We start from the raw sequence: 26,526 nt of genomic DNA on the forward strand, positions 1-26,526 counted from the left end.
AGTAATCATAGGCATCCAGTACTCATCAGTCCATGGGACGCCATCGAAAATCTCCGCCAGTCATTTGCTTCTAATGCAAAACAGAAAAGCGAACAGAAGGAGCAGCGACCAAAAGAAATTGTGAAGAACCAATATCGCGGGTCAAATGAAAAAGGACGTATCTGAGGCTGGCTAATATCTCCCCTTCAGAGAATCTAACCGCCGGCAGCTCTTAAGTTCCATGGACCTCGCCTCCTTCATCTTCTCTACATCTGGGAAGAACCAGCCCTGGGCTTCTTGCATCATCCGGTCCCGAGCATGTACTTCGCTCTCGCATTCGTACCGCAATTTGGTGATATAGTCCACTTCCACTTTTGTGTCCAACTGGCGAAGTTTCTTCGCACTGTAGTCTTCCACGTCCCTAGGATTGACGAAATAGTTGATGCTGTATTTCGGTGTCGTCCGCTGCATGGTGTGAGGGGGTACAGCGGCATCAAATCTGTAGGAAGGACCGGAAGGAGACGACGAGCCAGAGAAAAGAGAGGAGAGCAGAGGAAGCACGAATAGAAGGATAAGGGGGAGTAGTGACTGGAAAGTTGCCCAGCCAGACGGTGCGGCTTCCGCCTGAGCACTGGCTTCGCGAGGTCTTCGTCGCGGTCGGGCTCCTCCAAACTGGTGTACCCGGAAACCTGGACCTCCGCCCATATTGAAAACAAACTGAGGACCTCCTAAATAGCATCCGTAAGCATGAGCCCTCGGAGAAACAAAAGAAGAATGTGAGTTAAGCGTACCGAAAGGACCGAATCCTCCTCCTCCGAACCCGCCATTGAAGAAGCGATTGAACAGCTCCTCGGGCGATATCTCCTCCTCGAACATAGGACCACCAGCACCCGCTGAGCGCGGGAACCCACCACCACCACCAAAGCCACCAAAAGGAGACGCCCCGGACGGCCCAGCACTAGGTGTGAACCTGCTGTCCGGATCTCCACCAAACTTATCATACTTTGATTTCTTGTCCGGGTCCGATAGCACCTGGAAAGCACGAGAGACCACTGCAGCCACATGCATCAGCTACATCCGAGATGCCATCATCCTAGCATCTGAGGAGGAAGAACTCACTCTTAAATGCCTCATCCGCCCCCTCATACCCGTTCTTATCGGGATGTGTCAATAAACTCAATTTGCGGTATGCCTTCTTGATCTCCCCATCCGACGCTGACTTGTCCAAGGCTAGAATCTCGTAGTACGCCGTGCTCGAGCATTTTCGTATCCGGATCACGGCTGCCTTCTGCTCCGCAGTGTATTTGCGATCCTGATTCCCCTGGTTGTGTTCGCGTGATCTGGCTGAACCGCCAGTATCCGTGCCGGATGCTGAAGCGGACGGCATGGTGAAAGAGCGTAACTGATGGGTTTAGCCGTCCAGTCGGGGGTTGAAAATCTTGGCTGGACACCCGCTCCGTCGGTTATCTGTTCTTTCTCCTCCTATGAAGAAAAATCGCTTTGGAGGCGGCGCAAGTTAAAGGCGGCAGAGGGACCGATCGGTGGCCGTAAGCGATGGCAACGAGAGGATAATGCGCCTTCCAGACGGTAAATAGAACTGTGTTGAGGTGTTAACAGCGAATAAAGATGAATAGCGTCAATTTGACCCTAGGGTTGTGATGGTTGGTCTCCCTAGCTCTGGAAGATAAACGTGGTGTCTTTTTCGGAGTTCAGATGTTGACGCTAAGCCGCGGGCTAGGCCTGTCAGATTATCACTCTCCCGGCGGTAGCTTTGAGTATTTTATCTATCGAGCAGACGAGCTAGAGCTACTGTCGCACGACTGAGCATTAATCTGAAGACAATCCCCATAGTCCTTAATTGAAAGATCTCCTTGCTTCTCCTTCTATAACCTTCGTTCATTATTAAACCTTTATCTAGACATTCCTAGTCATCCGGAACAATGGCTGGCGAAGATCCAACGGAAAAGGCGAAACAGTCACTCATGCAACGAGCCAAGGCATGGGGAGGTAAGGACCCAGCTTGCAATGAACTCCACGATCTGTGATGAATTCCAAAATCCGATATAGTAACAAGAGTCTAATCAACGTGTATGCCTCTACTTCTAGAAAACCCATTCCCTCCCACTCTCCTGGCGTCTCTCATCACCGCGCAGCACATGCGTCCCTTCCAGTTCATGCCAATGCTATTTCCTCCGGTCCTTCTATTCACAAGCTATGCGAATATCCAGGGCTTCAAGACAGACAGCGCAGGGATCAGCGCCGCATGGTCAGGCCTCTATCTTCTCCTTGCAGGTCGGCGACGGCAGCCATTGATGAAGAAATGGGGCGCGCGGGGAATTGTTCGCGGCACGACCATGGGTCTTTGCCTGCTCAATATGGTGGGCGGTGGATTGGCTTATACCCTGGGGAAGAGAGAAGATCATGATGAGTGAAAAGACGATGGCACCGTGACGTTGTATTTCTATTTGATGCTAGGTATATGATGTGGAGTAGGGTGTTCCGGTTGGGTTGTTTGCCTCAGTATATATGCTTCGGGGTGGTTGGGTCGTGTATAATACGCGAAATAGGTGGTAAAAAGTCATTACGCTACGATAGCGCCGTCTGAATTTACTCCAAGTACCCATAGACGGCGTGAGTTCGGCTACTCGGCGTACGGCCGCTGAGACAGGATGTATTCCCGGACGCTCCGAGGGATCAACCAGTCGAGATCCTGCGAATTCGTCTGAATGGCCTCGCGTGCTTTCGTTGAGCTCACGGGCCTCTCACCCGGCTTCTTCCCTTCTACAAGCTGTATACGCTGCGCCCACTCACGCTTGCCGCCTTCATTCTCCCGGCCGCCCTGAGCCAGGTGGAGCAGAAAAGCCTTTTGCTCTTCCTTGCTACCCCATTCATCACCGGGACGCATGGTGACCCGTAGTCTATGTTGAGAGAGGAAGGGCCCCAGCGGTTGGAGGGTATGTTCCGGGGGATAGTACTTGGGGTTGAAGATCCGGATCAGAGTGTCGTAGCCCGTGAGATGGACCTGCTCCAAGGATTTTGGGTATATGCCTGACTGTTCGATCTCCGCCGCTTTATCCACGAAGTATGGTTTCTTTGTCACTCCAATGTCGATCTGTTGGAGGCGCGCATTTGCCGGAGAGGACGAGATTGTCCCTAAGTGCGATAACAGGTCCTGCGCAAACAACTCCATCATAGCCAGACGGTCTTCGAAGTTGGCCGGCTTGGATGGCTTATCGGCGTTCTGGGTAGCGAGGAGTAGTAGCAGTCGTGACGGGACACTGGGTTTTTCGAGAAGGGCTGAGCTTGCGATCCTCAGATGAGCGAGAGTTGGGGGGTTGAATGATGAGTCCAGGACATAGAGTATGTCTGGGGCCTGCGAAGGCTGTTTTTGCTCTTGTAGTTGGTTCGACGGGACGGAGTTGAGTATCTCGAGGTTCCTGGAAGAAGCGATGAAACGCTTCAACGCGGCTTGGTATTGTGATCGAAGCGCCTGGTATGAGTTGCTCGCCATGACGGTTGACTATGGTAGTCAAATTGACTAGCAAGAAACTTATGACCTGTTGATAGTGAGGAAGGGCTGTTCAACTAAGGTAACAACCATCCAAAGAACGCTTGATGCAGTCACGTCAGAGGCGGCTGACGGCGTCCACTGGTGGGGTCATTCTGATAAATCCAAGGTTAAGAAGGCGGGCGGCTGCAGTTCCAGAATGCGCAGCCCACGGCACAACGAGGGCAGATATCGAAGGTAGCAACACTCATCTTTTCCTTCAGATGCACTTGAAGAGCCAGTTTAATGGCTCTATCCAGGGTCCAGGATAGATTTTAGATCTTGATGTTGCCATGCACGCCTCTAGGGTCAGTCTGCTCGGCAAATAACTGGTCTGTGTGCCAGGGGCCGTATGACAAGCTCGTAAGTTGTAACAGCTTAATTAACACGGAGACGATCATAATCATGGGTCATTGGCCTCACGAATCACAGCTCCATGAGAGCAAATTCGGACAGCCTGGAAGAGTCTTTGATTCCCACACTGGGGCCCGAGGCCCGATGTCTGGAATCTGACCCATCTCGAATCTCAAACGCGGCACAAGTATGGAGCAGATACTCCGTATTTGCTTGGGGAATATCGTCTGAATCGTGTTTCAAAAGTATAACGTGTCAATACTTGGGGGTTCTGAATCATCTGATGCTTCTGTGGTCATAATTTTGAAAGTTCTTCGGAGGGACAGATATCGAGCTGTATGTCAAGTACCTTAATCCCTGGTTGGGCCAATTATATACTCCAGGTATAGTGACATATTATTGATGCTAGTTAAGTCTATCATATCATTGTCTTAATTAGGATCACGCTGTAGGCGTGAGTGTTACATAATTCAAAACGGGGTCAGGCGACGCAAAGTCTCGCTCTCAACCCTCAAGGCCTCTGTGGTTCAGTATCACCGTCACTGGCCGACGTCAAAGCCACTTCCGAATGTGAAACAATATTGGCGTAGGGTGGTTAACATGAGACCAAGCGAGGAGGAAAGCCACGAAAGTAACAGACTGTAGCACAGGTCCTTCGCACCTCGTTTCAACTCAGCCTACGGACTGCCCGGATAGATGCCACGGGTCGCCAATTCAATCTGTCTACTCTGGGCAACTGAAAAAAACTAGCCTACTCTGTAGACGTTGGTCATTTGAAAAAATGCCGCGACTCCAGAACAATTTGCTCGTTGTCTAGACTCTCTATTATTCTCCACCTCGAACCGACAATCAGTACGGGAGTAGACTATCCATTTTCCAAGCCTATCGATCCTCGCTTGCCGGCATGATGACTGTTGATCGGCGACTGTCAAAGCTCGCAATTTACCGTAGATGGTTGCATGTCGCTCAAGCTACTCCATAATAGACGCGGAAATGGCACTATTTAATTGACTCCGAAGACGCACCCTCATTGTATGTGAAGAAATAGATAGTTGCTTCTGTATCTCACGACCAGAAAAGGGGGAAAGGGGCATAGAATCCACCGGAACCAAGAGTTATGCCCCGTCGTCAGTATTACCGGTAGAGCTACTTCCTTCATGCAAATTAGACGGGAGGACCTGAGTTAATAAGCTCGGCCAGAGACACGGAATGTGTTCACCTCAGAGCAGATCAAAATGAACTTGCCATTGCAGGATCCATTGTTTATATCCTTTACAGCTAAAAAGTTATGCACTGTTGGGTCTCGGACTGGGAGCGGTACATAGTATCATCCTTTTCGCAACTTCTAATTCCTTCGGGGCTTCGCCTCTCGGGACAGTGCCACTTCGGGAAGTATCTACTTAGTACCCTCGTGGACTACTCCGTACACGAATGGCCAGCGCATGCTAAAGTCTTGAACTTGGTAACTTGGCATTTAGATACCTCCAGCAATGCCATCTGTCTAGAATTTCTTCTACCAACTCTATCCCTCGTAAACCTGTGCCGTGTCCTGAATGTATCTGGATACCGGCAAACCGAACGGACGAGAGTGGAAAAAGGAGGGACAACGAGGTACGTAAAGGTAAGCTACCAAGGAAAAGATCCCACCACAGCAACGGAGAAAGACAGCGTGTGTGCCACGGACGGGAGGCAAGCGGAGAGATTAAGCAAGGGGCACCAGCCAATCACAAATCACCAGTACAGCATGAAACGGGCCTTCATCTCAGGCTGCAGCCAATCTGCGTGCGGTTCCTGAGCTTGGACCCACCGCAGTAATTGGATATTACTTCCATCCTTTGTGTCAGATACGGAGAATAATCCATAGAAAGGGGTTATCACCAACAATATCAGAATAATAACTTCTAGGAGACATTTTTTGGCTTCCTAAGAGGTCAAAATGGCTATGACACACTACCTATCTGATGCCTGTCCATGTTGAAGTACAACATCACAACATGATACAGAGTTTAGCCTTTTTACCGTCGATTTGGTCCTTTTAGCTTCTCCACTTGAGCGCCACCCACTTCCGAGTCTTTTTAACTTCGGATAGTATGAGGATTATCTAGTTTAGTCTCAGTGCAGGCTGCAGGCTGTACCAGGTACCTTACCTGCTTGAAGCAACTACACGGGCTGTTTGTACCGTGTATCAGATACGGGATGCTTGCCGTAGAGACAAATAATCATATTCATAATTAAAATTTAATTAGTTTAATTTGAATCCTAAGGCTATAACCAATACTATACTAGTCTGTGATGTACCAATATGCCCCTCCCTCCTTTTAATTCCCCTACATCAGCATCCGGTCTCCCTCTTCTCTTCTGGGCTTTTTCCTTTTCATCCAGACTGTCTGCGGCCTTCACTTCTGCTTCGTGTCAGAGATCATTCCTTTCTCTACACACAGCCACTCTTTCTATCGGTTGCGAATAGATTTCGCTTCCCCCACACTCGTTTTGAGGCACAGTCTTCTCGTCAGAAAGAACAGAAAACCAAAACATTCTAAAGGTCCGCAAAGGCATTGATTGTCATTGTGCGATACATCATTGAAAATGCAGTTCACAAGCAAGCTTTCCGTCGCTCTTCTGGCCATCCTGGCTGCCGGTGGTGAGGCCAACCATCAGGCTCTCCATGGTCGCAAGTTCTTTCACCCCAGAGGCTTGAACTCGACCACTCCTGCTTCTACCTCGACTGTCGTTGTCTACCCGACTCCGATCGAGTCTTCGTCCGCTGCTGGTGGCTCGATCTCTGCAATCACCACCTCGACCGCCATCCCTCTCAGCACTGGTGCCCCTGGATCTGGTGGCTCCGGCGACGACAATGGTGGCCAGGACGTCACTATCACTTACACTCTGGGTGCTGGCAGCACCAAGTCAGTCGTCACCACTACTATCCACAAGACCTCGACTGATCTCCACACTGTCTACGCTGTATGTCGCATTGATCATTCCACTACTTTAGTCATTGCAACCGATTGACTGACTTCCCGTATCATAGACTTCCTCTGCTGATGTTACTACAATCTCTTCCACCTCTACCACCACCGCTACTCTGATCGCTATTTCTTCCCCTACACCTGGTTCTGGCAGCTCGGGAAGCGGAGACAGCTGCAAGCCGGAGACTGTCACCGTCACTGCTACCGTCACTGTGGTATGTATTTGATTCCATTCATGTCTCAGCGCGTCTTCGGTGCTAACGCAACGCAATTGTAGACTGCTCCTTCAGCTTCCGCTCCTACCCCCGCCGGTAATGACGGCGACCTCGAGGACAGCGGCGCCAACGAGCACTACTCTGACAATGACGAGGATGACAACGATGAGGATGACGATGAGGAGGACGATGAGGAGGATGACTGCGAAGATGAGGACGACAACGAGCCCACCACCAGTGTGCCCACTCCCACTGCTCGCCCTCCCTATGGCTACGGCAACGGCACCATTCCATTCCCCAGCGGCGCCCCGAAGCCCACTGGTTTCAAGACCAGCAAGCTGCCCTACCCCACCGGCTTCCGCCGCCACTAAGTTAGCCAGCCTGGTGCGAGTCGCCGGGTATCCGAATCCGTGACAATGGCCGTTCTGTAACCGAGAGATCATCGATTCCGAGGCGAAATGCGCACGCTGGCGTTGTACCTCTTGAACGAGGGATTCTCCTCCTTTTTCTTTCTTCTGGTACAAACTTAGTTCGGGCACAAACTTCATTTAGACGTCTTTTACTCTTCTTCCGTTCTCATCTTATCCGGAGGGGGAGAAATCTTTCTACACCCTTCTGGTGCTTCTTTTACTTTCTCTCCCACGAAGCGGATCAGGCCAGATCTCGCTGATTTAACCAACAAAGTTGCTTCTTTTGCAGTTTATGGAGACGCTTCCGGCTGAATTTCTGTATTCTCAACGGTCATTGGTCACATCTGGCGAGACTCGGATACTCGACATTGTTCAGCGACAGTGCTTTGATGCAAATTGTATGAACTACTTCTGATCTGCCGGAATGACGTAGAGACGCACGCTACTGCATTCCGGCGGAGTGACGATCTCAATAGACTATGTAGCGAGCGAATCCATTTCTATGATTCCTATTGCGCTTGCCTGCCTGTAACAGGGACAGTAGCGTAGCATTGTACTCAGTATGATGTTGATTGCTTGTTAGACCCTTGCACTTGACCACCACGGATCCTATATTCAGTTATATGCAGAGTAGCATGCAACGATATTTCATGTCTGGAGTAGACTATCAGATTTATAAACATCATCTATTATACAGGGTATCACATATATCAAAGCTTTCCACTCTCCAACTGCAAGACGGCATCCAACCCCTCTGTCGAAATCCGCTGCCTCATAGCCTGCCATTCCAACCAAGTCACACCCTGGACCAGACAATCCGCCAGGTCATCCATCTTGCGTACATCCGGGGGTTCAACCACAGCCCCGTCTTCCTCTACCGCAGCCTGCCCTTCGGCCTTAGCCCTAGCCCTCGATACTGACCTCCCAGGATTCGATTTGCTAGCCCACCGCCGCAAATACGCATCGACCAGAGCCCGAAGCTCAGGATCATCCGCGACAGACAACTGAAACGGCGAGCCCGAGGCCGACCCCGAGCCCGCCTCCTCGCCTCCCATCCCAGCACGCAACCACTCCCCCGCCAGATTGATCTTGATCTTCTTCCCTTCCCTCGACGAAGCCTTCTTCTTCTTCGGTGCGTCCACATCCACTCCCAACCGACCCTCCCAATACGCCCCCACCCGCCTAGGCTCAACACCCAGCACCACCGGCCGCATCCCCGCCTCTGCTCCCTCCCCAGCCTGTCCCAGCGCATGCAAAACAGCATACAACATCCCCTCAAACACACCCACCCGCAGCGTCCACTCCTGCACCGCGCTCCCACCCCCCGAGCGAAACCGCTGCCGCTCGATGAGTACATGGCTGGGCCGGTACGCGTGCAGCAAGCCCGTGACGAGCGCGTACGCCGTGCGCGCATACTCGGATGGGGAGAATGTATGTTTCTCTTTCTCTTTCACCTTTCCTGGGAGCTTCGATGCATTGGATGCACGTCCCCCTTCGATCTTCCCCAGGGAGTCAGGGGCTGGGTCAAGTAATGCGTCCGAGACGGCTAGCCGGCGCCATGCGTTTAGCTTCACTACTGTCCCGGCGGTAGCTGTATGGCTATCGCGCGGGACAAGAAGATGCGCGTATGCGAGGTTCTGAATCCCCATGTCGATGCTCAGGATACTCATCGCGCCTGTATTTGTGCCTGGGCTTGTGCGTGCGCATGTACTAGTCTGCTTCTCTGGTTCTCGCTGCGGCAGCTCCTCCTTCAAGCGGGCGATGAGACATGCCTTTGTCCCTGAGGACTGAATCCCCGTTGCTTGGGCGATGCGCTGCAGCTGGGATGCTCTGAGGCTGTTGAGCCAGGTGTATGAGCTGAGGTGGCGTGATGATATGCGCATTTTCCTTTTTCCATGGATGGCATTGTTATTGCATTGCCCGAGTGAGTTAGTTGCTGTACTCCGCAGACTCGTAGTAAGGTGTTATGCAGGGCAAGTTAGACTCCTGCTTACATAATCTGCACTTCTTATGCAACTATGCTACAATATGTATACCTATGTCTGATGATCGATATTAATATTATAATAAACTCATTCTAATCGAACTAATGGCATATACCAGGTTGGTACCACCTCTATCAAGTATGCGAAAACACCCAGCCCAGAAGAAGGCAAGGCTTTTTGATCGAATGCCCTTCCCATGTGGACGCCATGACCCGACAAGAACTGATGCAAGACGCTGAATTGCAAGCCACAAGAAAGGACAAGAAACGAATGACGAAACATGACCCGGAACTCCGCTCTGTGCCACCCGAAGAGATGAAGCCAGCAAGATGACAGTGAAACTCCAAGTGAACGACCGAATTTAAAAAAGACAAGGTATGACCGTATGCAGTAATGCTCATGTGGTCGCAAATCAGACCCAAATGCGCAGTACTGCCGTTACCACTCTGCAGCTGGCAGACTACTCGCCATGTCAGTCGGTGACAGGCTCTGGCGCACGTAGAGGATGGGCGCCCAGACCCTCCAGTGCAGGACACCAATATGTGCTAGTCGCATCGATATCCGCTCAATGTCGTAGTGCTGCGGGAGTGGCGAATGCGAGTAGCTTCGTTGGGACTCGCAGATCGCCAGAGGCGACATGTTGAGGTACTTTTTGGCAAACGCAAACGTGGAGGCTAGCAATTTCTGCCGCAGCGCGTTCTGAAAGTACTGGAACAGCTCCGACGCCTCGTTGGACAGATGCCACTCCAACGTCGCTTCGATTGGTGCGATAACAGCATCTGAGACCATGGAATCACCAGAGCATGCTGCGCACGCAAACCGTGCAATCTCCAGGGCGATCCCCCGCACATTCTTCAACCATCGCGGCGACCCCCGCCGGCAGTCTTCGTTCTCCTCCATCAATGACCCAATTCGCGAGCGAAAGCTGGCATATGTTTGAGCCGGCGCGGACAAGTACCGTTTCTGCGTATGGACGTATGATTCAAAGATGAACCAGCATATATCCAGAGTGATAAGATTCTGGAGACCAGACCGGAGCTGCCATAAGCGGTCCGAGTCGAAGACGAAGGTTTCCGGGAAACCTTCAGGGCCGTGGAATTGTAATAGGATATCAGTTAATCCGTGGAATAATAAGGAGATAGGAAGGAAGCTGTCGTTTTGTGCATTTTTGCCCAGGTTGCGTAGCTCCTGCTCCCGTACGTCCAGATACCATAGCCGCGAAGCCTCTACGCGAAAATTGTCTCTGGCTATCTTACTCCGGAAGTACTCTTGCAGAAATGGGACAGTGTCTTCGATTAGGAGAACCCGAAAGGCGCGGATCTGGTGATTTGCCACATCCTAGAGGGAACAAAGTCAGCATATGTACCTTTCTGTGTAGAACCAAAGCGGCCAAGCCTACCAATTTCATAGCCTCCAAAATGGCAAAGAGGGTCTGCAGCCCGCGGACAATCTCCATGGAGTCCTGCGATTCCGAGCCAGAACTGATCTGCTCAACCATGCGGTCTGCCCATTCGTCTCGCATCGGAGCGCAATGTGTTTTGAGGAGCCTGGCTAGCCAGTTGGCGATCCCAACCATGTCGAGAACTCCCTTCCGGACCTGCTGCATCAGCAGAGCCACCTCTAGGTTTTGCGTAACAGCCGGGTGATCGCGCTCCGGAACCAAGGTTTTGAGGACGTCTTGTAGGGTTTCGAACATGGCGGGCAATCGGGGCTCGAACGTCTGCGGGAGGTCATCTTGCTGGTCGTCGTTTGTTGTGTCCTCAGTCTGGTTTGCGCAAAAAGCATAGATTGCTATTTCGGCAGCCATCGCCTCCCAGTAATCTCCCGCTTCTTTCCTTTTCCTTCTGCCTTTCTCCCCATCTAAATCCGGCTTGAAATGTAGGTCGCGATCGAAGTTGGCGTCCATTCGAAGGTTGATATTGCTCATGATGCAGGGCAAGTCGAGCTCGCTCAGTGTTCTCTTAGTGACTGGAGGATATCGTTTGGCTTCCTGGAGTAGTTTGTGCTGTTTCGCGCTCAATTCTAATGCTTTCGGTATCTTCATCGCTTCAGACGAAGGAGGCGGAAGGGTCGGCGGCATCGCCTAAGTCGCATCTGAGTTAGTTTGGCGAGAACTATAAAGATGGGAAGATCCACTCACCGAGCATGGTTGGTCTGTCCTCGTGCTATCTTTGCCGCTGTTTTTGTGTTTGGTTGCATCGCGATGATCCAGAGAATCGGTCTCGAGTGAGTCAATTGAATGACGGCTTCCGTTGTATGCTTCTAGTGGACACCCCGTTCCTTCTTCTTCCTTCCCCGGCGCATTGCGACTCGCCTCCTTTGTTTTCTGAAGATCCATCTCCATCCGATCAGCGGTCCCGAGGCGTTAATGTTGATAGTGAACAATGATCAATCCTCTGGAGAGCGGTATAGATCTGTCTGGGCGTCGCGGATTTAATTGTACGATTCGCGACCACTGAGCAGTCCAATCCCTCCGATGTAATCAAGACACCATAGCCCTGGACACTTTGCTAGGTCGATCAGCTATCCCTTCCATTAGCCCTTTGGTCAGTCCTTGCCTGGGGCAGTTGGGGTCAAGGCGGAGGAAGGGGTGAGGGGGATAAACATACTTGCCTGGTGCTTGTCAACGGATGTAGATCGCAGGCGGTGATCGCAAAAATGGGGCACCAGGTTTCAGATTAGATCCCAGGATTGATGTTTTGATCGTATATTTTCCTAGATTAGATCTTGCGCAAATGCAATCCTTCTCCCCGAGGCGTTGCTAGGTAAGGTCGACTCCGAGCAGCTCTGCTATATAGCCAGGCACGAGTGAGAGATTTGAGGGTAATGACAATACAGACAGTGAAGAGTGTATGGAAATATTGAGGAAGGATACGTGGAGAATAAGCAACGACAGTTGAAGAGTTAAAGGGCCTGAGATAAGAGCAAACAAAGTGGAAGCAAGCGATCTACTGCAGCGCAGCGCAGTGACGAAGCGGTCCAAAACTCCAAAGGGAACCAAAAGGAGAGGTAAAGATCAAAACTGGCAAAGCGACCAGGAGAAAGTATGTTGATATAACCAATGGCAAGAGAAGCAGATGTTTTCAGTAAGACAGTGTAGGCATTCAAAGGTACTCTGAAAATGGTCACGCATGCACTTGGAGACTGGGGATGGAGAAGTGAGGGAGACCCTCCGAGCGCACGATCACAGCACCGCAGCGGAGCCAGAGAGCAGAAGGGAAACGTGAATCATGGAACCTGGGGCAGAAGGAATGGAAAGCTACAAGGTCGAATCGGGAACAGTCGTCTGTAAACGCAAAGGGTAAGGCAGGAAAGTGAGGCTGCTCAAGAGTCGAGAGTTATGGACGCATTCAGCTACTGCATGAACTGGGACGGAGAAGCCAACAGTGGATAGAAGAGGGAAAAAGGTTTAGATTTCATGTTTAGGTTAGTTCGGACTGGAGAGAAGAACAAGCCATGATGAAGTGAGCTGGTATCAGAGTGGCTGATTGATTGAACCCCTGAGCGAAGCCCGGATGGGCGTTGTGAGGACAATAGATGTCGCTACATACAGAGTAGATGACTGTCTACAAGTAGATAGACTACTCACTACAGAGTACAGGGGATTTGAGTGTGTCCGTCTAGACCAAGACGGAGGAGTTATGGAGGGATTATCCACTAGTTCCTTAGTCCCCTTCCTTGAACAGCGCCAGATTCGGTGACGGTGTTGTGGACTTGTGGCTCTTGTGGGTCAGGAGAAAAAGAGGGTACGTATGTGGAGAGTTAGACTACGTACTATTATTATTGAATTTACTTACTCGGCATCTACGGGAGTACGGACTCTACGGAGTATATCATATTCAAGGTTTCTTGAGGAATGACCAGGTATGGAATTGATACGATGATCTCAGGTGGTGCATGATCCCGCATTCATTTTTGGCGACATCCAGCATTCCAGATTATGGCGAAGTACCATCGTTTCTTTATTGTGCCAAGTTAGAGTCTACTAGAGGGATGATCCCAGACCAGACCTCTGCAAGACCGCAATAAGCACAAAAGTTCGCCAGAGGCAAATGCTGGTACCCGATAAATGGTGGACATGCACAGCGAAGCGTAAGTGACAGGTCAGGAAAAAGCCACGGAGATGGAAAGCATTGGAAAAGAGGGAAAAGCAAAGAAATTATTGATAAGAAGACGGTACCTATGGAGGACCTCTGTACTTGAGCGAGTCCTTCTCTGCCAGTTGCCACTGATCTTCGCCAGTGGAAAACCACTGACGACCAATTGTTGTCACAAAGTGATAAACCACGAGCAAGCGCAATTGCAAGTGCAATGGCAATAGATGGATAGCTACAAGCAAAAAATTCTACTGCCGATGGTAGCCTGGACGAGATGCGCAGACCGATGCGGCTTGCCGTCTGCTCACAAGCAGAGTGTGTTTCACCCAGTGGGATAGTCGAGATAGGTCCCATTACGGAGTACAGTCGGAGTACAATACTCTCACCCCGCTGACCAGCTGGATCCGTGATGGGATGGGATGGGATGATGCTTTTGCTTTTCCCGTTTTGGCAGGCAATATGGAGTAGGAGGCAAGGAGATTCAAAGCAGGGGGAAATCGATGAGGAGAGCCTTGGCGATGGATTTCCTAAACGGGCGTGATCGCAAACATTCCACATCGCCCAATGCATCATCTCATTAAAGGTGATGGGTTTCATCGCCGGATCCAGGCTTATTTCTGGGATCATCTACTACTCTCTTCCACGGAGTTTATGTAGAATAGTCTACTCTCGTTTCTAACTGCTTATCCTCAAGTAACTCCACCCAATGTTACTTAAGTATTAATAGCCCACAAGCAAAATGACTGAGTCCGTCATTTTGCTGATGTCAGTCAAATGGTTGTCTTCTGAGTCCTGGGCCTCCGTTCACAGCTTCGGCACACTGGGCCTGTCACTGCAGAGATAGATGTCCAGGATGGCATGACCGCGACCGACTGAGCTTCGCAAGCATCTGAAGGCAAAGCATCTCTCAATCTGTTTCGGCGGCAGTTCCATCATCACAACAACGCCTTGCGCGTGGCAACTCTCGTCTTCGTGAAGGTTTCAGATTATCCTCGTGACGTGTGAGGTTTAGCTTCTACGGAGTAGTTGGACGGGAAACGGAAGGTTGATCCTCTTCAACTTGGTGTCCAGTTGTTCACACTTCACCCATCAAGCAATTGCTACGTCCCGTAGATGATGGCTCATTGCTGTTTCCAAAACAGAGATAGTATCAATGCGACCGACCGGAACAGTGTTGTATTATTACGGACTAAGGAAATTACCTTCAAGTGCATCAAGTTTCCGGGAACATTTCAGGAGGAAGTCCTGCGAGTGCGCCTGGGGATATCTTGGTATTCTGTGAACAGGAATGAGGCTGGTGATCGGCGGAATATACATAGATACGTAGAGGCTAGTAAATCAATTTGCGAGGTGGTTAAGATCATCCCACCGTTACGTGATCTGGAGCATCTTTCGAGTACTTCACATAAACAGACGCCGTGCCAAAGGTGAGTACTGACCGCAAGAGACATCTCCAGCACACGCGCTTGACGCCTCACTTTTGCAATGCAGTGCGAGTGCACTGATCACTTCCCGCGTGGTCGCCTCATTTCGGAGCTCAGCGGAGGAGAGTCAATTGGGGAAAGTCAGGTTGTTGACACTTCGATATTGACTGTCAAACGAGGATTCGGTCAGCGTTGGTCGAAGACAACGGAAGGATTCCGCTACGGTGACAGAAAGTTGAAACAGACGTGGTCGGATAAGGATGAGCTACCTACTGTACGGCTGCAGACACCGACATTTCAACTAGTAAGGTAGGTTCTTTAGCTGATTATCCTGTTCATAGGCTGCATCATGCCGAGATTCTCCTTGTCACCTACTCAGAGTTAGTAGTATTGAGAGCAGAATAGTCCTCCAATTGATTAGATGGCGTCAAGATGCTCTTTGGCCCAGTTTCCGTGATGTCAGCCATCCTATCCAAGGCCCTAACTCCGAGCCCTATCCTCACCACGTGATCCTTAACTGCCCGGTAGCCTCAGGCAGTCAACAATCTACCTATCTACATCACCCACCGAATAGAGAGGACTACAGCGACTACCTTACAGCTCATTCAAAACTATCCATTCGGGTCATACTGTAGCCCATTGCTTACATGAGATTAAGAAGAGAGAGCTAACATGAAGCCGCGTGTCTCTTTATTGTCCACCTCTATGTGTGGGCAACTTTGTTCGATTCCGACTCAATAAGCAGTCTGCTATTGAGGTCAACATCGGGATAGTCTCAATAGAATCATCCATTCTTCAGAACACCAGTGGCTCACCAGCATGGCTTCTATTCAAAATTTTTTGCTCCCGAGCTCCTCTTATGACTTACTGTACATAGAATATTTCTGGCAAAGAAATGTATCGGGCTTTCTCTCTGTGCTCCAGTCTCGTCTTCTTTCCTTCATGTTGATATCAGATTGATGCGATATATCGTCGACATCGGATAGCGTCATGAATGTCGCTGCTATACTTTCTCTTTTTCACACAATATGGGCTGTGCCTATGCTGTTGCTGTCGACGGCGCCTCGAACATCCGTAAATGTCTCACAGTTTGAAGTCCTGCCGTTGCCCGATAGTCCTACTTTGCCGCGCAGCTGGGCTGGCCGGCTACCTATTCCCGATACAGAGAAAGGCAATTCCATCTTCTTCTGGCTCTTTGAAGCCCAGGACCCCGCATATGATGAGAATCTGATCAGTGTGTTCTCCGACCCTGCATTTCTTCACTGGACATCTCAAACGCTGACTCGTTCCAAACAGTATGGTTCAATGGTGGACCGGGTTGTTCGTCGCTGATAGGGTTGATGACAGGCAACGGGCCTGTCTTGTTCGATGGCAATACCACTCATCTCATTGAGAACCCACAATCATGGACGAAGCTTGGCCACGTTCTCTATGTCGACCAGCCCGCAGGAACGGGGTTCTCAACGGCAAGCAACCCATATCCTGTCCGGGACAATGACCGGGTAACCTCGGATTTCTACAAATGGCTGCAGTCCTTCTTTTCTCACTTTCCCAATTTTCGTGCCAAGCGTGTCCACATGATAGGGGAATCGTACGCAGGAATCTACATCCCGTACTTTGCTTATGCCATCGCGGAGAATCAGGACGATTACCCGATCGATCTCCGTTCCATATCTCTAGGGGATGGCACCCTGGGCAATCCTGCTGCCATGACAGCCGTCACAGTTAGCACGTTTCTTGAATCCAAAAAGAGCTTGCTGCAGATACCAGGCGAGATCTTGTCCGCCTTCACGCAAGCCGACCAGACCTGCGGTTTCACAACCCTCCTACAACAGGCCAATCAGTTTCCTCCGAAGGGCAAGTTCGAGATCGTAGGGGACCCAGAAAACCTCAACTACAAACACCGGCATCGCCGACACCAGTTTCAGCAGTACCGGCGCCGCGATCTGCGAAACGTAATGAATGGAACGTGCAACAACCACCCTACCACCCCAGAGCAGGTTAGCTCGTCCATCCTCAACTCAACCTGCTACGGCTCCTGTGCGACCTTCTCCACCGCCATGAACTACCTAAACGCTGTCTCCGCCGCCGGCACAGGGAAGCGCTGCTTCGACGTCTACGATATCACGAACGACTGTACCATGATAGACCCGCTCGGTCTGATGGCCTCGTATCTCAGCCGTGGCGACGTCCAAGCCGCTCTGAATCTGCCCCCAGCACCAGCCGGCCTGGCGTTCGCACCCTGCAACAGCACCATCCTCGACACCCTGCTGCTAGCCGTTCCGCCCACGCCCCCGGCGTACACCATCCTCCCTTTCCTCGTGACCGAGCACAATATCTCCGTCCACGTCTACTCCGGCGACAATGACCTGCTTCTCAACCACCTCGGCACAGAATTGGTCCTCCAGAACATGACCTGGGGCGGCGCGCAGGGCTTCTCGCGGAAACCCCATCGAATCTTCTATGCAGATGACGCAGCGCCGGCCTTGCGTGGTTCTGACGCTTGTGATGTCGATGTTAGCCATGATTCTACTGCCCCGTCAGAAGGAGGACAGCGTTGTGTCCCGGCGGGCATTTGGGCCTCGGAACGCGGAGTCACCTACCATCTCTTCCGAGGCGCTGGGCACAGCGTGTTCATGAAGAAGCCACGGGAGATGTTCGCCTATGTGCGGGATGTTGTCGTTGCGCATGCAAATGGCTGACTTGTGGCACATCAAAGCCACTCTTTGACTTGTCCATCTACAATCAGAAAATACAGAACGCTCTCATTTTACTTTTTCACAAGAGTTCCTCATGTGATCCACTATTCGTAATGCAATTGAGCCGGTACATCTAGTCGCATTTCCTTCCCATCATCCATTCATGAAACCAAGCAGACACGCACGCTATGCAAAGATTTTGTAAAGATACATATCAAACGCTAAATCATAACTCCAAGTTCCTTGCAGCTCTAACGCAGATCTTTTCCTTTTGATCCCCATTTCTTTTAGCTTTTTTTTTGGTGGAAAGAATGAGACGAACAAGAATGCAAGAACAAGGGAAAATGGCTTAGAAGATGAGACATTTAAATCGAGATCTGAAAACCATGTAGGTGTACAAGTGAGAATATCATTGGCGTAAGGGGGCATAATAAGTGCCGAACCAGGATCTTGCATGGCAGCACGTCAAAGTGGACCAGCATGTCCAACGTGGGATGGCGACGCATCTTCCCGGGTTAATAGGGAAATCACCTCCAGATAGAAGAGACAACTGTATCATCTCAACGCCGACTGAAGAAAGGTGCCTGGTTCGGCATTGAGAGGAGTGAGTCCGCCCGCTGAAATACGTCGCCCTCGAAGAATTTGTCACTATACGCGCTAGCAGGGGTTGATGGTACAGTTGCCTGCGCGGCAGGACCAAGAGCAGCGCTCAAGGGGGTAGCGGGAAGGTGAACAGATTGCGGGGAGAGATTTGAGTTGACGTGTAACACGTTGGAACTGGACCCGGAAGTTTGATGTTGCGAATGCTGCGATTGCAGCGGCGGTCCGTATATGTTTGAAGGTCCGTTTGCAGGGGTCATGTCGGTGAGGTACGACCATGGAGAAGCTTCGATCAGCCGACTAGCTTCCCTGCTGGCCCTCTGAACTGGGCGGAGGACAACGATGATGTCAGAAGGCAACAGGTGCATGCTTCTGACCTCTTTCATATCAGTCACAAGATCAACGAATGACTGCATGAACGCTTTGCACAATTGCCAAAACTCGCGCTGGTTGCGCATCCCCCCGCCCGGCTCTTTTACCTTCATGTTGGAAAGACGCAGCCCGAGCGCCTCAGAGACTTCAAGGCAGACACGGCAACGGCGAATGAGGTTGTTCCAGAGCATTTGAAGCCCTTCGGATTCTCGACTCTGCTCCGCTAATTCGAGACATCGCACGAACTGGCGGCGCGCTAGAGGTAGCGCCTGAAGGGCAGCAGTGTATGCAGCAGATAATTGGTGAAATATCTTCTCAAAAATGCGCTCCTCCTCAATCTCGTCCAAGCCAGTCAGTGGGTTAATTCGAGGTACTACTGAGGTCGGTATCGGGGGGAATGTTTCCCCTGAACGGGGTGTCGCAAGTGATGAAGGCACGGATGAGTTAATGAGGTTGGACCTGCTGCTTGACCGGCTCCGCGCTCCCAGGCTATAAGGTGTTGATGCAAAACCTGGGGAGCTAACCGCCGACTGATAGTTCGCCGCTGCGGGTAAGGGCCCATTAGTGGTGATTCGAGGGTGTTGTATCGTGGTATCACTCCTGTAGCGGCGCACTGACATGGACCGATCACCGCGTGTCGGGGTCACGGTCGGCCCACAGAATCGATCCGGCAGGGCAGGCTCTTTAGTGATTGCGGTCACTGGCGTCTTTCCTGCCGAAAGCCGCTTCTCAGATTGCAGCGGAACCCCCAAACTCACGCAGGCGTTGCGAAGCTCAATGATGCTCCCGTGGATCATGAGCATGAGCGAACGAACGTAGCGCGAATCGCCGTTGGCCACAATCTTTTCAAGACTATTCCGTAGCTGCGTTCCCACGTGGCTATAAGCCACGATACATGTTTCACATTCTCGCTTGACGGCTTCGTTCGTCAACTTGAGCACATCCTGATCGTCCTGTCGAGAACTCTCCGCGGCCCCGAGAGCTTCATTGAGTCGATCAACGTGTGTGGATGCATTATAGAAGACGATCTCCAAACTATTCCGCCGAGAGTCATCACGTTTTATGACGTTTATCACAGCTGATACGTGAGACTGAACTTGGAAAAGGGCAAATAGAATGCCTTTGGCACTCTCAATTACCGGGTCTCGGGCTTCCCTCTCGCCCTTGTGTTCTGGCAAACTCGACATTCGATTCACAAACCCATCTTTCAAGCGCCTGCGCTCCCGCGGGCTACTTGGACTAGAGGAATTGCTACTACCAGCATTGCCCACTGGTCGTGACCTGAGAATGGAGCCATGGCTGAGTCCACGCAAGTGACTGTTTCGATAAGGTCGTGTTTCATCGAGGGTTCCCAAGTCAGTGTTCTTTCGCGTAATGACCCCCATCCGCTTGTTGCGTGCGGCGAACGATGCTTGGATGATGCCTTCGCTATTGCTACGGTTGCGTTCATTCACTCCATGGTACGGGCTTGCGCCGGGTCGTTGAAGGATACTACTATGGAAGATCGGCCCTTGTCCAGAGGCGATACGGTAATGGGATTTGAGCGGAATCGGTGGCGGCCTCGCAACGGACGGTGACTTGGGATCAGAGCCATCACATGTGCTAGGGATAACTGGGAACCGGCTGCTAAGCTTGCGTCTGACGGGCTTTGGAGTATCGAGAACACCCTCGCTTAAAAACTGTCAGCTGAAGTCGCCAGACGTATTGTGAAAGTCCACTGTACCTTGACTCGCTTCCTCGGTCTTGCTCATTAGTCTGTCGAGTTTTGAGGAACCTTTTCAGTTCTGCGGTAACGGCGACCTCCTTCTCATTGTCTGTCATGGCGGACGGGGCGATTTCGGTCTCCGAGGTCTCGAGAACTCGTCGTAAGGGATACCGTAGTGGGTTACCCGCAACCTTCAAGATCTGGAGTTTGGTCATTTCTGAGATTCCAAATGGTAAATCATCTAATCGATTCTGCATAATCGAAAGTACACGAAGCGAAGACAGTCTCTTTATCTCTTCGGGGATGTGGCTGATTCTGTTGCGACTAAGATCTAATATCTCAAGGAGCGGCAGTTTGTACACCTAAGATACCAGTTAGGACTTGGATAGTTTGAGAACAGATTCTCTGATGACACGTACTCCCCTGGGGAATTCCCGAAAATTGTTCGCTCTGATGTTCAGATAACGGAGGTGAGAGCACTCGGCGAAACGATAAGGAATGTGGAAGAGATGGTTATTCGACAAAGACAACCTGAGAGCCATCAGTTTCTGACAATATGATATCGATTCATGGTTTCCAGGTAGCCTTCCGAAGTGAAGCCTTCTATCCATAGCCGCACGTACCTTTCGACTTCATTTTTGATCGCATCCACTACCGCTTCGGGAATGCGAACGATGTTGGAGTGGCCCAGGTCGATGGTCAATTTGGGCTTGACCACATCACTGACAGCCTCGCTTCCTGCTAATGAGCGTTTCGTCTCCAGTATTCCATTCTCAACTGCACGGCGAGCTAGCTCGATGGTTTCCTCTTGAGTGAGAAACCGCGGTCCTGAGGAATGCTTGTTGTTACTGTTGCCATTTTCATCCTGATTCTCGTGGGAATGAGATATTTCGTCATCGCTTTTTGTCGCTTCGTCGTTGTTCGAAGAAGACGATGATGAGGGAATATTCTGCTCCGGAGTGCTTCTGTTCCCGTCTTCCTCGTCGACATCACCACGATATGAGTGAGGCATCCTAATCGGATCTTCGGACCGAACCATTGTCGAGAGCATCTCGGACGACCGATGGAGTAGAGAAAAAGAGATTATAAACTTGGCTCTTAAAAGTCGTCTGTTACGTCAACTCGGGATCGATTGCTTGCAACCATGAATCAAATGGTCTGGAATAGCCGAAGATTTGAATGCGGGCAGAAACCCAGCATGGTCAATGGAAGTTATTTCGAAACAAGAAGGAGATCGTAGAGCACAATAATTGCCGGTGGTGTTGCAGCAGGTTTAGTCGCGAAAATCAACCTCGGCGTGAGACGGGGCCCGATAGTTTCGTCTGATCTCGAATCGACGAGTACTTGCGCACAAGGAAGTTAGATAGCACAGAAAAGATGAGAATCTATTATTCTGTTAGATAGGGCCGAAAGTTTGATAAGTACAATCGGACTTTCTGAAGTGGCTCACAGGTGAGGGTTTCAGGCCGAGAAACAGCGTTGTGATCATGTCAAGCCAACAAAGAAGAGAATGGTGAAACGCGGAGTAGGAGGCGCAACTGCCTGCAGGAGACGCCACCACAAGCCAGGTCAATTAATCCTGGACATAGAACCAGCTATCAGAAGGAGAAGACGACAAGCTTAAGAATGATCAAGGGTAACATCAATAACCTTTGTGCCGTGATGGTGGGAACAGCCAGAGTTGATGACTGAAAGATGGGGGAGATTCTACGGCGCGACCTATCGCGCCGTATGATTGGCTGAACAGCCTAGCCGGGACTACCTAGGTATTTCACCAAAATCCTGCACTGCTATTTGAAGGAAAAATATACATAACATTATGTAGAAAAACAGGTTCATTGTGGCTGAGTATATGGTTATAGCCAATGTGTGAAAAAATACATCAGTGCGTGGTAAGGAGGACGTTAAAAAGATAAGAGGTCGAAACGAAAGCGCAAAGATGGACCAAATTCTAGTAATATACATGATGTGTTTAGGCAACAATTCCTCCAGTTCAGTTGCGAGGAGTATGAGGCTCCTGATAATCTCTTTTTCGGAAAATGCATTATACTGGCACTGGCACCTTTTCTTCCAGCTCTTCCACAGCATCATCGGCGGCGGCAATCTCTGGAGCACCGGTAAATGCTGCCGTTCTCTGGTCCAGCAACTGCGATTCTGTCTTGGCCCATGCCTTCCAACGCTCGTACTCTTGGTTCTCCAGTTCCATGCCAATTTCCAGGAGAGAGGGCCCGAAGGTCGCTCCCGTTGCTTCCGCCTCCTCTGCAGCGACTCGTCGTTCAATATCTTCTTGTAGTCGTAGTCGGTAGAATTCACGACGGGCAATATCATAAGCAGCGCTCTTTGTAATATCGGGAACATTGTTTAAAAGCCAGAGCTGGCGTTGAACGACACTGTTGAAATGGAAGAAAAGTAGTAAGCATCCGTCCTTGACTGACCATTGGGGCGCATCTCAAGCAATTGCGTTGCATGGCACATACCTTTCACCGTCCAATCTCTTCCCTGACTGCTGGAGCCGGCTCCAGTCATAATGTTCGGAATCCTTGCCGGTGCTTTCGACGAGGACCCGGGGTCTAGCAAGTTCCCAAGGATGATCACGGAAGAATTCCTGCCGCAGCTGATCTTCCTCGTATTTGATTTCAGTCGGCAAAAACATACGACTTGCCTTCTTTGGCTTGATTCGTTTCTCTTGAACCTCGAAGACGACCTGCGGCTTCGAGGCACCGGGAAGCGTCTTCACGCGCTGTCGGACGAGCTGATGCTGAAGTGGTTGGTTTCGCACAAGGACCTGAGCGGGTGGAATATCGGCCACTACATCAAGCCACTTCGGAGGAGCGCGAATCTTGCCAGCCGCATGCTGTCGCAATGCTGTTTGGCGAACTCGGAGTGCTGTGAAATTGTATTTGCCCATAGTGGCTGGGAGAGACGGCCTCGGTAGGCCCTTTCGGATGTGTAACTCGAGATTTCACACGACTTTTGTCCAATGTTGGAGAAATTCCTCTGACTTGAGGCCTCTTTTTCTCTATTTTCCGCACTGTGATGTGCAATTCGGTCGTTCCAGGTCACGTCCCGGTGCTTTGGAGTTATCGAGTGCGGGTGTAAAAAAGAGGGAATCCTGAGCGGAGAGAGTAATGCGCGCCTCCGATTGGACCGACCGACGGGCTCCGCCCAAGCGCAGAGAAAGTTGAGAAATGCAAGTTCTCACAAGACAATCGACGCAGGAGGGCATAATAAATTACTCGCTCGCCGGGGAGAGCTTCAATATAATCGCTCAATTACCAGCAGGACGTTAATTGCATTTGTCTGTCTAGCCCGCCCTCATCGAACTCGCTGCTCTCCCCTATATCTTGCTGTTCTCCCTTCCACCTTTCCGTCTCGTCACTCTCTCTTGCCTGAAGAGCAAGCTGCCCTGCCCTGTTCAACCTGCTCGAGAATTCCTCGAGACATGCATGGCTGATCCGATGCCACCATGTCTGCCGTCTCATGCCTCTTCTCAATAGGTCCCAGAGCTCACCCGACGCGGGAATCCGTCCTTTACAGGTGCCGGATACTTACTTTTCCCGCAATTCCCGCTCGATGCCCGTCTCAGATACGCCCTCATCCAGCTACAATGCCTCTATCAAAAGGCTCGGATATCGCCGTATTCGTCCCTCCGTTGCATCTATAGCCGACGTTTTCGTCAACTCCTTGGTCATGGCGAGTTTCTGTCGCGATCACTCTCCCCGCAACAGAGGGCTTTCTACAATGGCTGTCAAGACTTCAACTCAAAATATGGCTCGTATGAAGGGAAAGAGTTTGACAACCATCAGGCGGCTCACTTCTGGGAAGCGCCCGGTCCCCTCAAACTCGCCGGTAGAGTGCTTTGCCTTTGACAGATTGCGGACGCAACGAACATTCAACTCGGGTGTCGTGCAGAAGGTTAAGGATGATGACCATGGGGAAGGCTATGGGACTCAGAAGAATGTAGCAGGCTTCGACCAACGAGCTGAAGATTTCGAAGCAGGTCGAAGTCAAGGTCATAATAGCCAGTCAGCATTACTTCCCTCGAAGAGAAAGCCATTCCTCGATGATAATGGTCCTTCGAAAGAGCCCCATCCTAGCGATTCGGAAGAATTCGTTTCCAACCAAACGAGAGATCAGTTTGATGCACTGGAAGGCCCTATTCATCTTGCAGAGCCACTCTCTGGAAATCAATCAAACATGTCGAGCTGGGGGGCGCATCCCGAAAAGTTGAAAGATTCGTTAGACCGAAAGAAAGAGTCCGAGGAAGATGCGGACTGTTCAAAGACTCCATCACCACCGCTCAAAGCCGGAAAAGATACCAACAGAGACGCCGTTGAATTTCAAGCCGTTGAGAGATTCCTTGAAGCAGTCAAGGATCCTAAAAAAACAAATCAGTATATCTTCCGTCTCTACAGAGACCTTCCGTCTCCCGGTGTGGCGCACCTTTCGAAGCGCACCCGCGGCCTTCTTTTGCGTCGAATGTCCCAGCCTCCCAATCGTCGTTGGGCTGATGCACGCCGCTATCTAGCTATAGTGGAAGATATGATTGCTGCTAAGCTTCCATTGTCGCCCGCTTTATGGACATCCGCTATTCACCTGGCAGGAAGGGCGATGGGCCACGTGAAAAAGCAAGATCTCGTGCGATCAATTGGCATCTGGCAGCAGATGGAACACTTGGCGGGAATCGAGTCCGACCCGGTGGTTTTCACTATTCTGTTTGATATCGCCATCAAAGCGAGTCAGTTCACAGTAGCAGACAGGTTGCTTCAAGAAATGTCAAAGCGCGGCATTGAGTTTCGACGTGCCGGCAAGGTCTCGAAGATTTACTATTATGGAATGCTGCGCGACGTCAACGGTATTCATCGGGCATTCGATGAGTTTCTAGCAGCGGGGGAAATCGTGGATACGGCGGTCCTCAATTGTCTAATGACATCGTTCATCAGGGCTGGTAAGATCCGGATCGCGGAATCGCTGTACCAACGGATGATGCAGGCGCAGGCGGCTGCACGACCAGCTGGAGATACTGATCACAGGGGGGTGTCGACTCACCAACCGGCGCTTGCTTCGGAATTGGTGTTGTACCGGAAAGCAGCCAAGGAGCTCAATCGTGCTTTTGAGATGGCAGCTCGTATCAAACACACTCTGCCAGCACACCATCGCGCCCTACAAGAGTCCATCCCGATGAGCCCGGACACGCGAACATTTCACATCTTTCTTTCTTACCATGCAATTCACTCGGGTAATCTGCAGGCTTTCTCGAAGATTGTGGAGGATATGGAGAAGACGTTCGCAATTCCACCTCGCGGTATGATATATCTGTTACTTTTCGAAGGCTTTGCTCGCCATGGCAGAAAGAAGAAGGGTTGGACCGCGGATAAGTTACGGTTCGCTTGGCGATCATATGTCCGTGCCCTTTACGAGTCAAGGACAAGACTGAATGGCGACTTCTCCATTCATCGACCTGGCCTTACTTGGGAGAACCCATTAAAGGCCGACTCCCCGACTGTACTGACAACGTTGGCGGATTCTCCCCGACCCACAGTTGGCTTGTACACTCCGCTACCATCTAGCACTGGCGAGACCGAGGCTGTTTCGAACGTCAATGAACGGGCGGACGAAAACGATATTCCCAGCATCAGTGAGATCAAGGATACCCCAGAAGAGAACAAAGTCCAAGATAACAGCCAATGCATGGACGAAAAAGAAGATGAAACGAACGAGGGCGAACGGATTATAGAGCTCGACAATGGTATCGACCTCGATGTCGACGACCTCTTTCTCGCCCCAACAGAAAGCGCGCCGAGTGACTCGGACCCTATGGAGCATGAACTTGGGCGCCGGATCGAGAACGGGGTATTCCTGGGCCGTCGAATGATTCTGCTGATCATTCGGGCATTTGGCACCTGCTGTGGGCCTGAAGAGGTGATGGACGTCTGGTTGTCACTGGAGCGCATCTGGCGGCCTCAAAAACGAAAGTCGCTGGATGTCCTCGCCGTCAAGGAGGAGCTGAATAAGTATATTAAAGACCTTACTGGGCGCTGATGGCTGATGGCTGGCTGGTAGCAGCAGTGCCTTGAACTTGTATATTATCTATTTGTATATAAATACCCTTAGAGTGAAGTCGACTGTGACATATAGACAAACCATTATGTGCTTGGCAAGTCCACTTC

At 50.9% G+C, this 26,526-nt stretch overlaps 10 protein-coding genes across 10 annotated transcripts, besides 2 other annotated features; 4 read left to right on the top strand and 6 right to left on the bottom strand.

Moving 5' to 3' along the window:
- Positions 1-171: 171 nt before the first annotated feature.
- NFIA_108890 (J domain-containing protein) lies at positions 172-1,366 on the bottom strand (the record flags this gene model as incomplete). The annotated part of the gene is made up of 2 exons (XM_001267292.1): positions 172-1,031; positions 1,099-1,366. 2 exons carry the CDS (start codon positions 1,364-1,366, stop codon positions 172-174), a joined length of 1,128 nt encoding a protein of 375 aa, XP_001267293.1.
- Positions 1,367-1,919: 553 nt separating this feature from the next.
- NFIA_108900 (uncharacterized protein) lies at positions 1,920-2,411 on the top strand (the record flags this gene model as incomplete). Its single annotated transcript, XM_001267293.1, has 2 exons — positions 1,920-1,986; positions 2,086-2,411. The coding sequence occupies 2 exons, from the start codon at positions 1,920-1,922 to the stop codon at positions 2,409-2,411; spliced, it is 393 nt and encodes a 130-aa protein (XP_001267294.1).
- A 209-nt stretch (positions 2,412-2,620) lies between these two features.
- On the bottom strand, positions 2,621-3,490 carry NFIA_108910 (nicotinate-nicotinamide nucleotide adenylyltransferase; the record flags this gene model as incomplete). Its single annotated transcript, XM_001267294.1, has 1 exon — positions 2,621-3,490. One exon carries the CDS (start codon positions 3,488-3,490, stop codon positions 2,621-2,623), a length of 870 nt encoding a protein of 289 aa, XP_001267295.1.
- Positions 3,491-6,466: 2,976 nt separating this feature from the next.
- NFIA_108920 (uncharacterized protein) lies at positions 6,467-7,435 on the top strand (the record flags this gene model as incomplete). Its single annotated transcript, XM_001267295.1, has 3 exons — positions 6,467-6,844; positions 6,912-7,064; positions 7,127-7,435. 3 exons carry the CDS (start codon positions 6,467-6,469, stop codon positions 7,433-7,435), a joined length of 840 nt encoding a protein of 279 aa, XP_001267296.1.
- Positions 7,207-7,250: a microsatellite.
- Positions 7,227-7,262: a microsatellite.
- A 749-nt stretch (positions 7,436-8,184) lies between the features above and the next one.
- NFIA_108930 (uncharacterized protein) lies at positions 8,185-9,357 on the bottom strand (the record flags this gene model as incomplete). The annotated part of the gene is made up of 1 exon (XM_001267296.1): positions 8,185-9,357. The coding sequence occupies one exon, from the start codon at positions 9,355-9,357 to the stop codon at positions 8,185-8,187; it is 1,173 nt and encodes a 390-aa protein (XP_001267297.1).
- Positions 9,358-9,897: 540 nt separating this feature from the next.
- NFIA_108940 (TCP11 family protein) lies at positions 9,898-11,803 on the bottom strand (the record flags this gene model as incomplete). The annotated part of the gene is made up of 3 exons (XM_001267297.1): positions 9,898-10,797; positions 10,859-11,542; positions 11,600-11,803. The coding sequence occupies 3 exons, from the start codon at positions 11,801-11,803 to the stop codon at positions 9,898-9,900; spliced, it is 1,788 nt and encodes a 595-aa protein (XP_001267298.1).
- Positions 11,804-15,970: 4,167 nt separating this feature from the next.
- On the top strand, positions 15,971-17,682 carry cp9 (putative serine carboxypeptidase; the record flags this gene model as incomplete). The annotated part of the gene is made up of 2 exons (XM_001267298.1): positions 15,971-16,214; positions 16,277-17,682. 2 exons carry the CDS (start codon positions 15,971-15,973, stop codon positions 17,680-17,682), a joined length of 1,650 nt encoding a protein of 549 aa, XP_001267299.1.
- Positions 17,683-18,239: 557 nt separating this feature from the next.
- Positions 18,240-21,368, bottom strand: NFIA_108960 (RAM signaling pathway protein domain-containing protein; the record flags this gene model as incomplete). The annotated part of the gene is made up of 4 exons (XM_001267299.1): positions 18,240-20,322; positions 20,375-20,718; positions 20,776-20,887; positions 20,980-21,368. 4 exons carry the CDS (start codon positions 21,366-21,368, stop codon positions 18,240-18,242), a joined length of 2,928 nt encoding a protein of 975 aa, XP_001267300.1.
- A 1,032-nt stretch (positions 21,369-22,400) lies between these two features.
- Positions 22,401-23,264, bottom strand: rsm25 (mitochondrial 37S ribosomal protein mS23; the record flags this gene model as incomplete). Its single annotated transcript, XM_001267300.1, has 2 exons — positions 22,401-22,746; positions 22,834-23,264. The coding sequence occupies 2 exons, from the start codon at positions 23,262-23,264 to the stop codon at positions 22,401-22,403; spliced, it is 777 nt and encodes a 258-aa protein (XP_001267301.1).
- Positions 23,265-24,097: 833 nt separating this feature from the next.
- NFIA_108980 (pentatricopeptide repeat protein) lies at positions 24,098-26,398 on the top strand (the record flags this gene model as incomplete). The annotated part of the gene is made up of 1 exon (XM_001267301.1): positions 24,098-26,398. The coding sequence occupies one exon, from the start codon at positions 24,098-24,100 to the stop codon at positions 26,396-26,398; it is 2,301 nt and encodes a 766-aa protein (XP_001267302.1).
- Positions 26,399-26,526: the final 128 nt, after the last annotated feature.

This window comes from Aspergillus fischeri, genomic scaffold, assembly GCF_000149645.3.
Source record: "Aspergillus fischeri NRRL 181 1099437636245 genomic scaffold, whole genome shotgun sequence".
NCBI classification, from domain to species: domain Eukaryota; kingdom Fungi; phylum Ascomycota; class Eurotiomycetes; order Eurotiales; family Aspergillaceae; genus Aspergillus; species Aspergillus fischeri.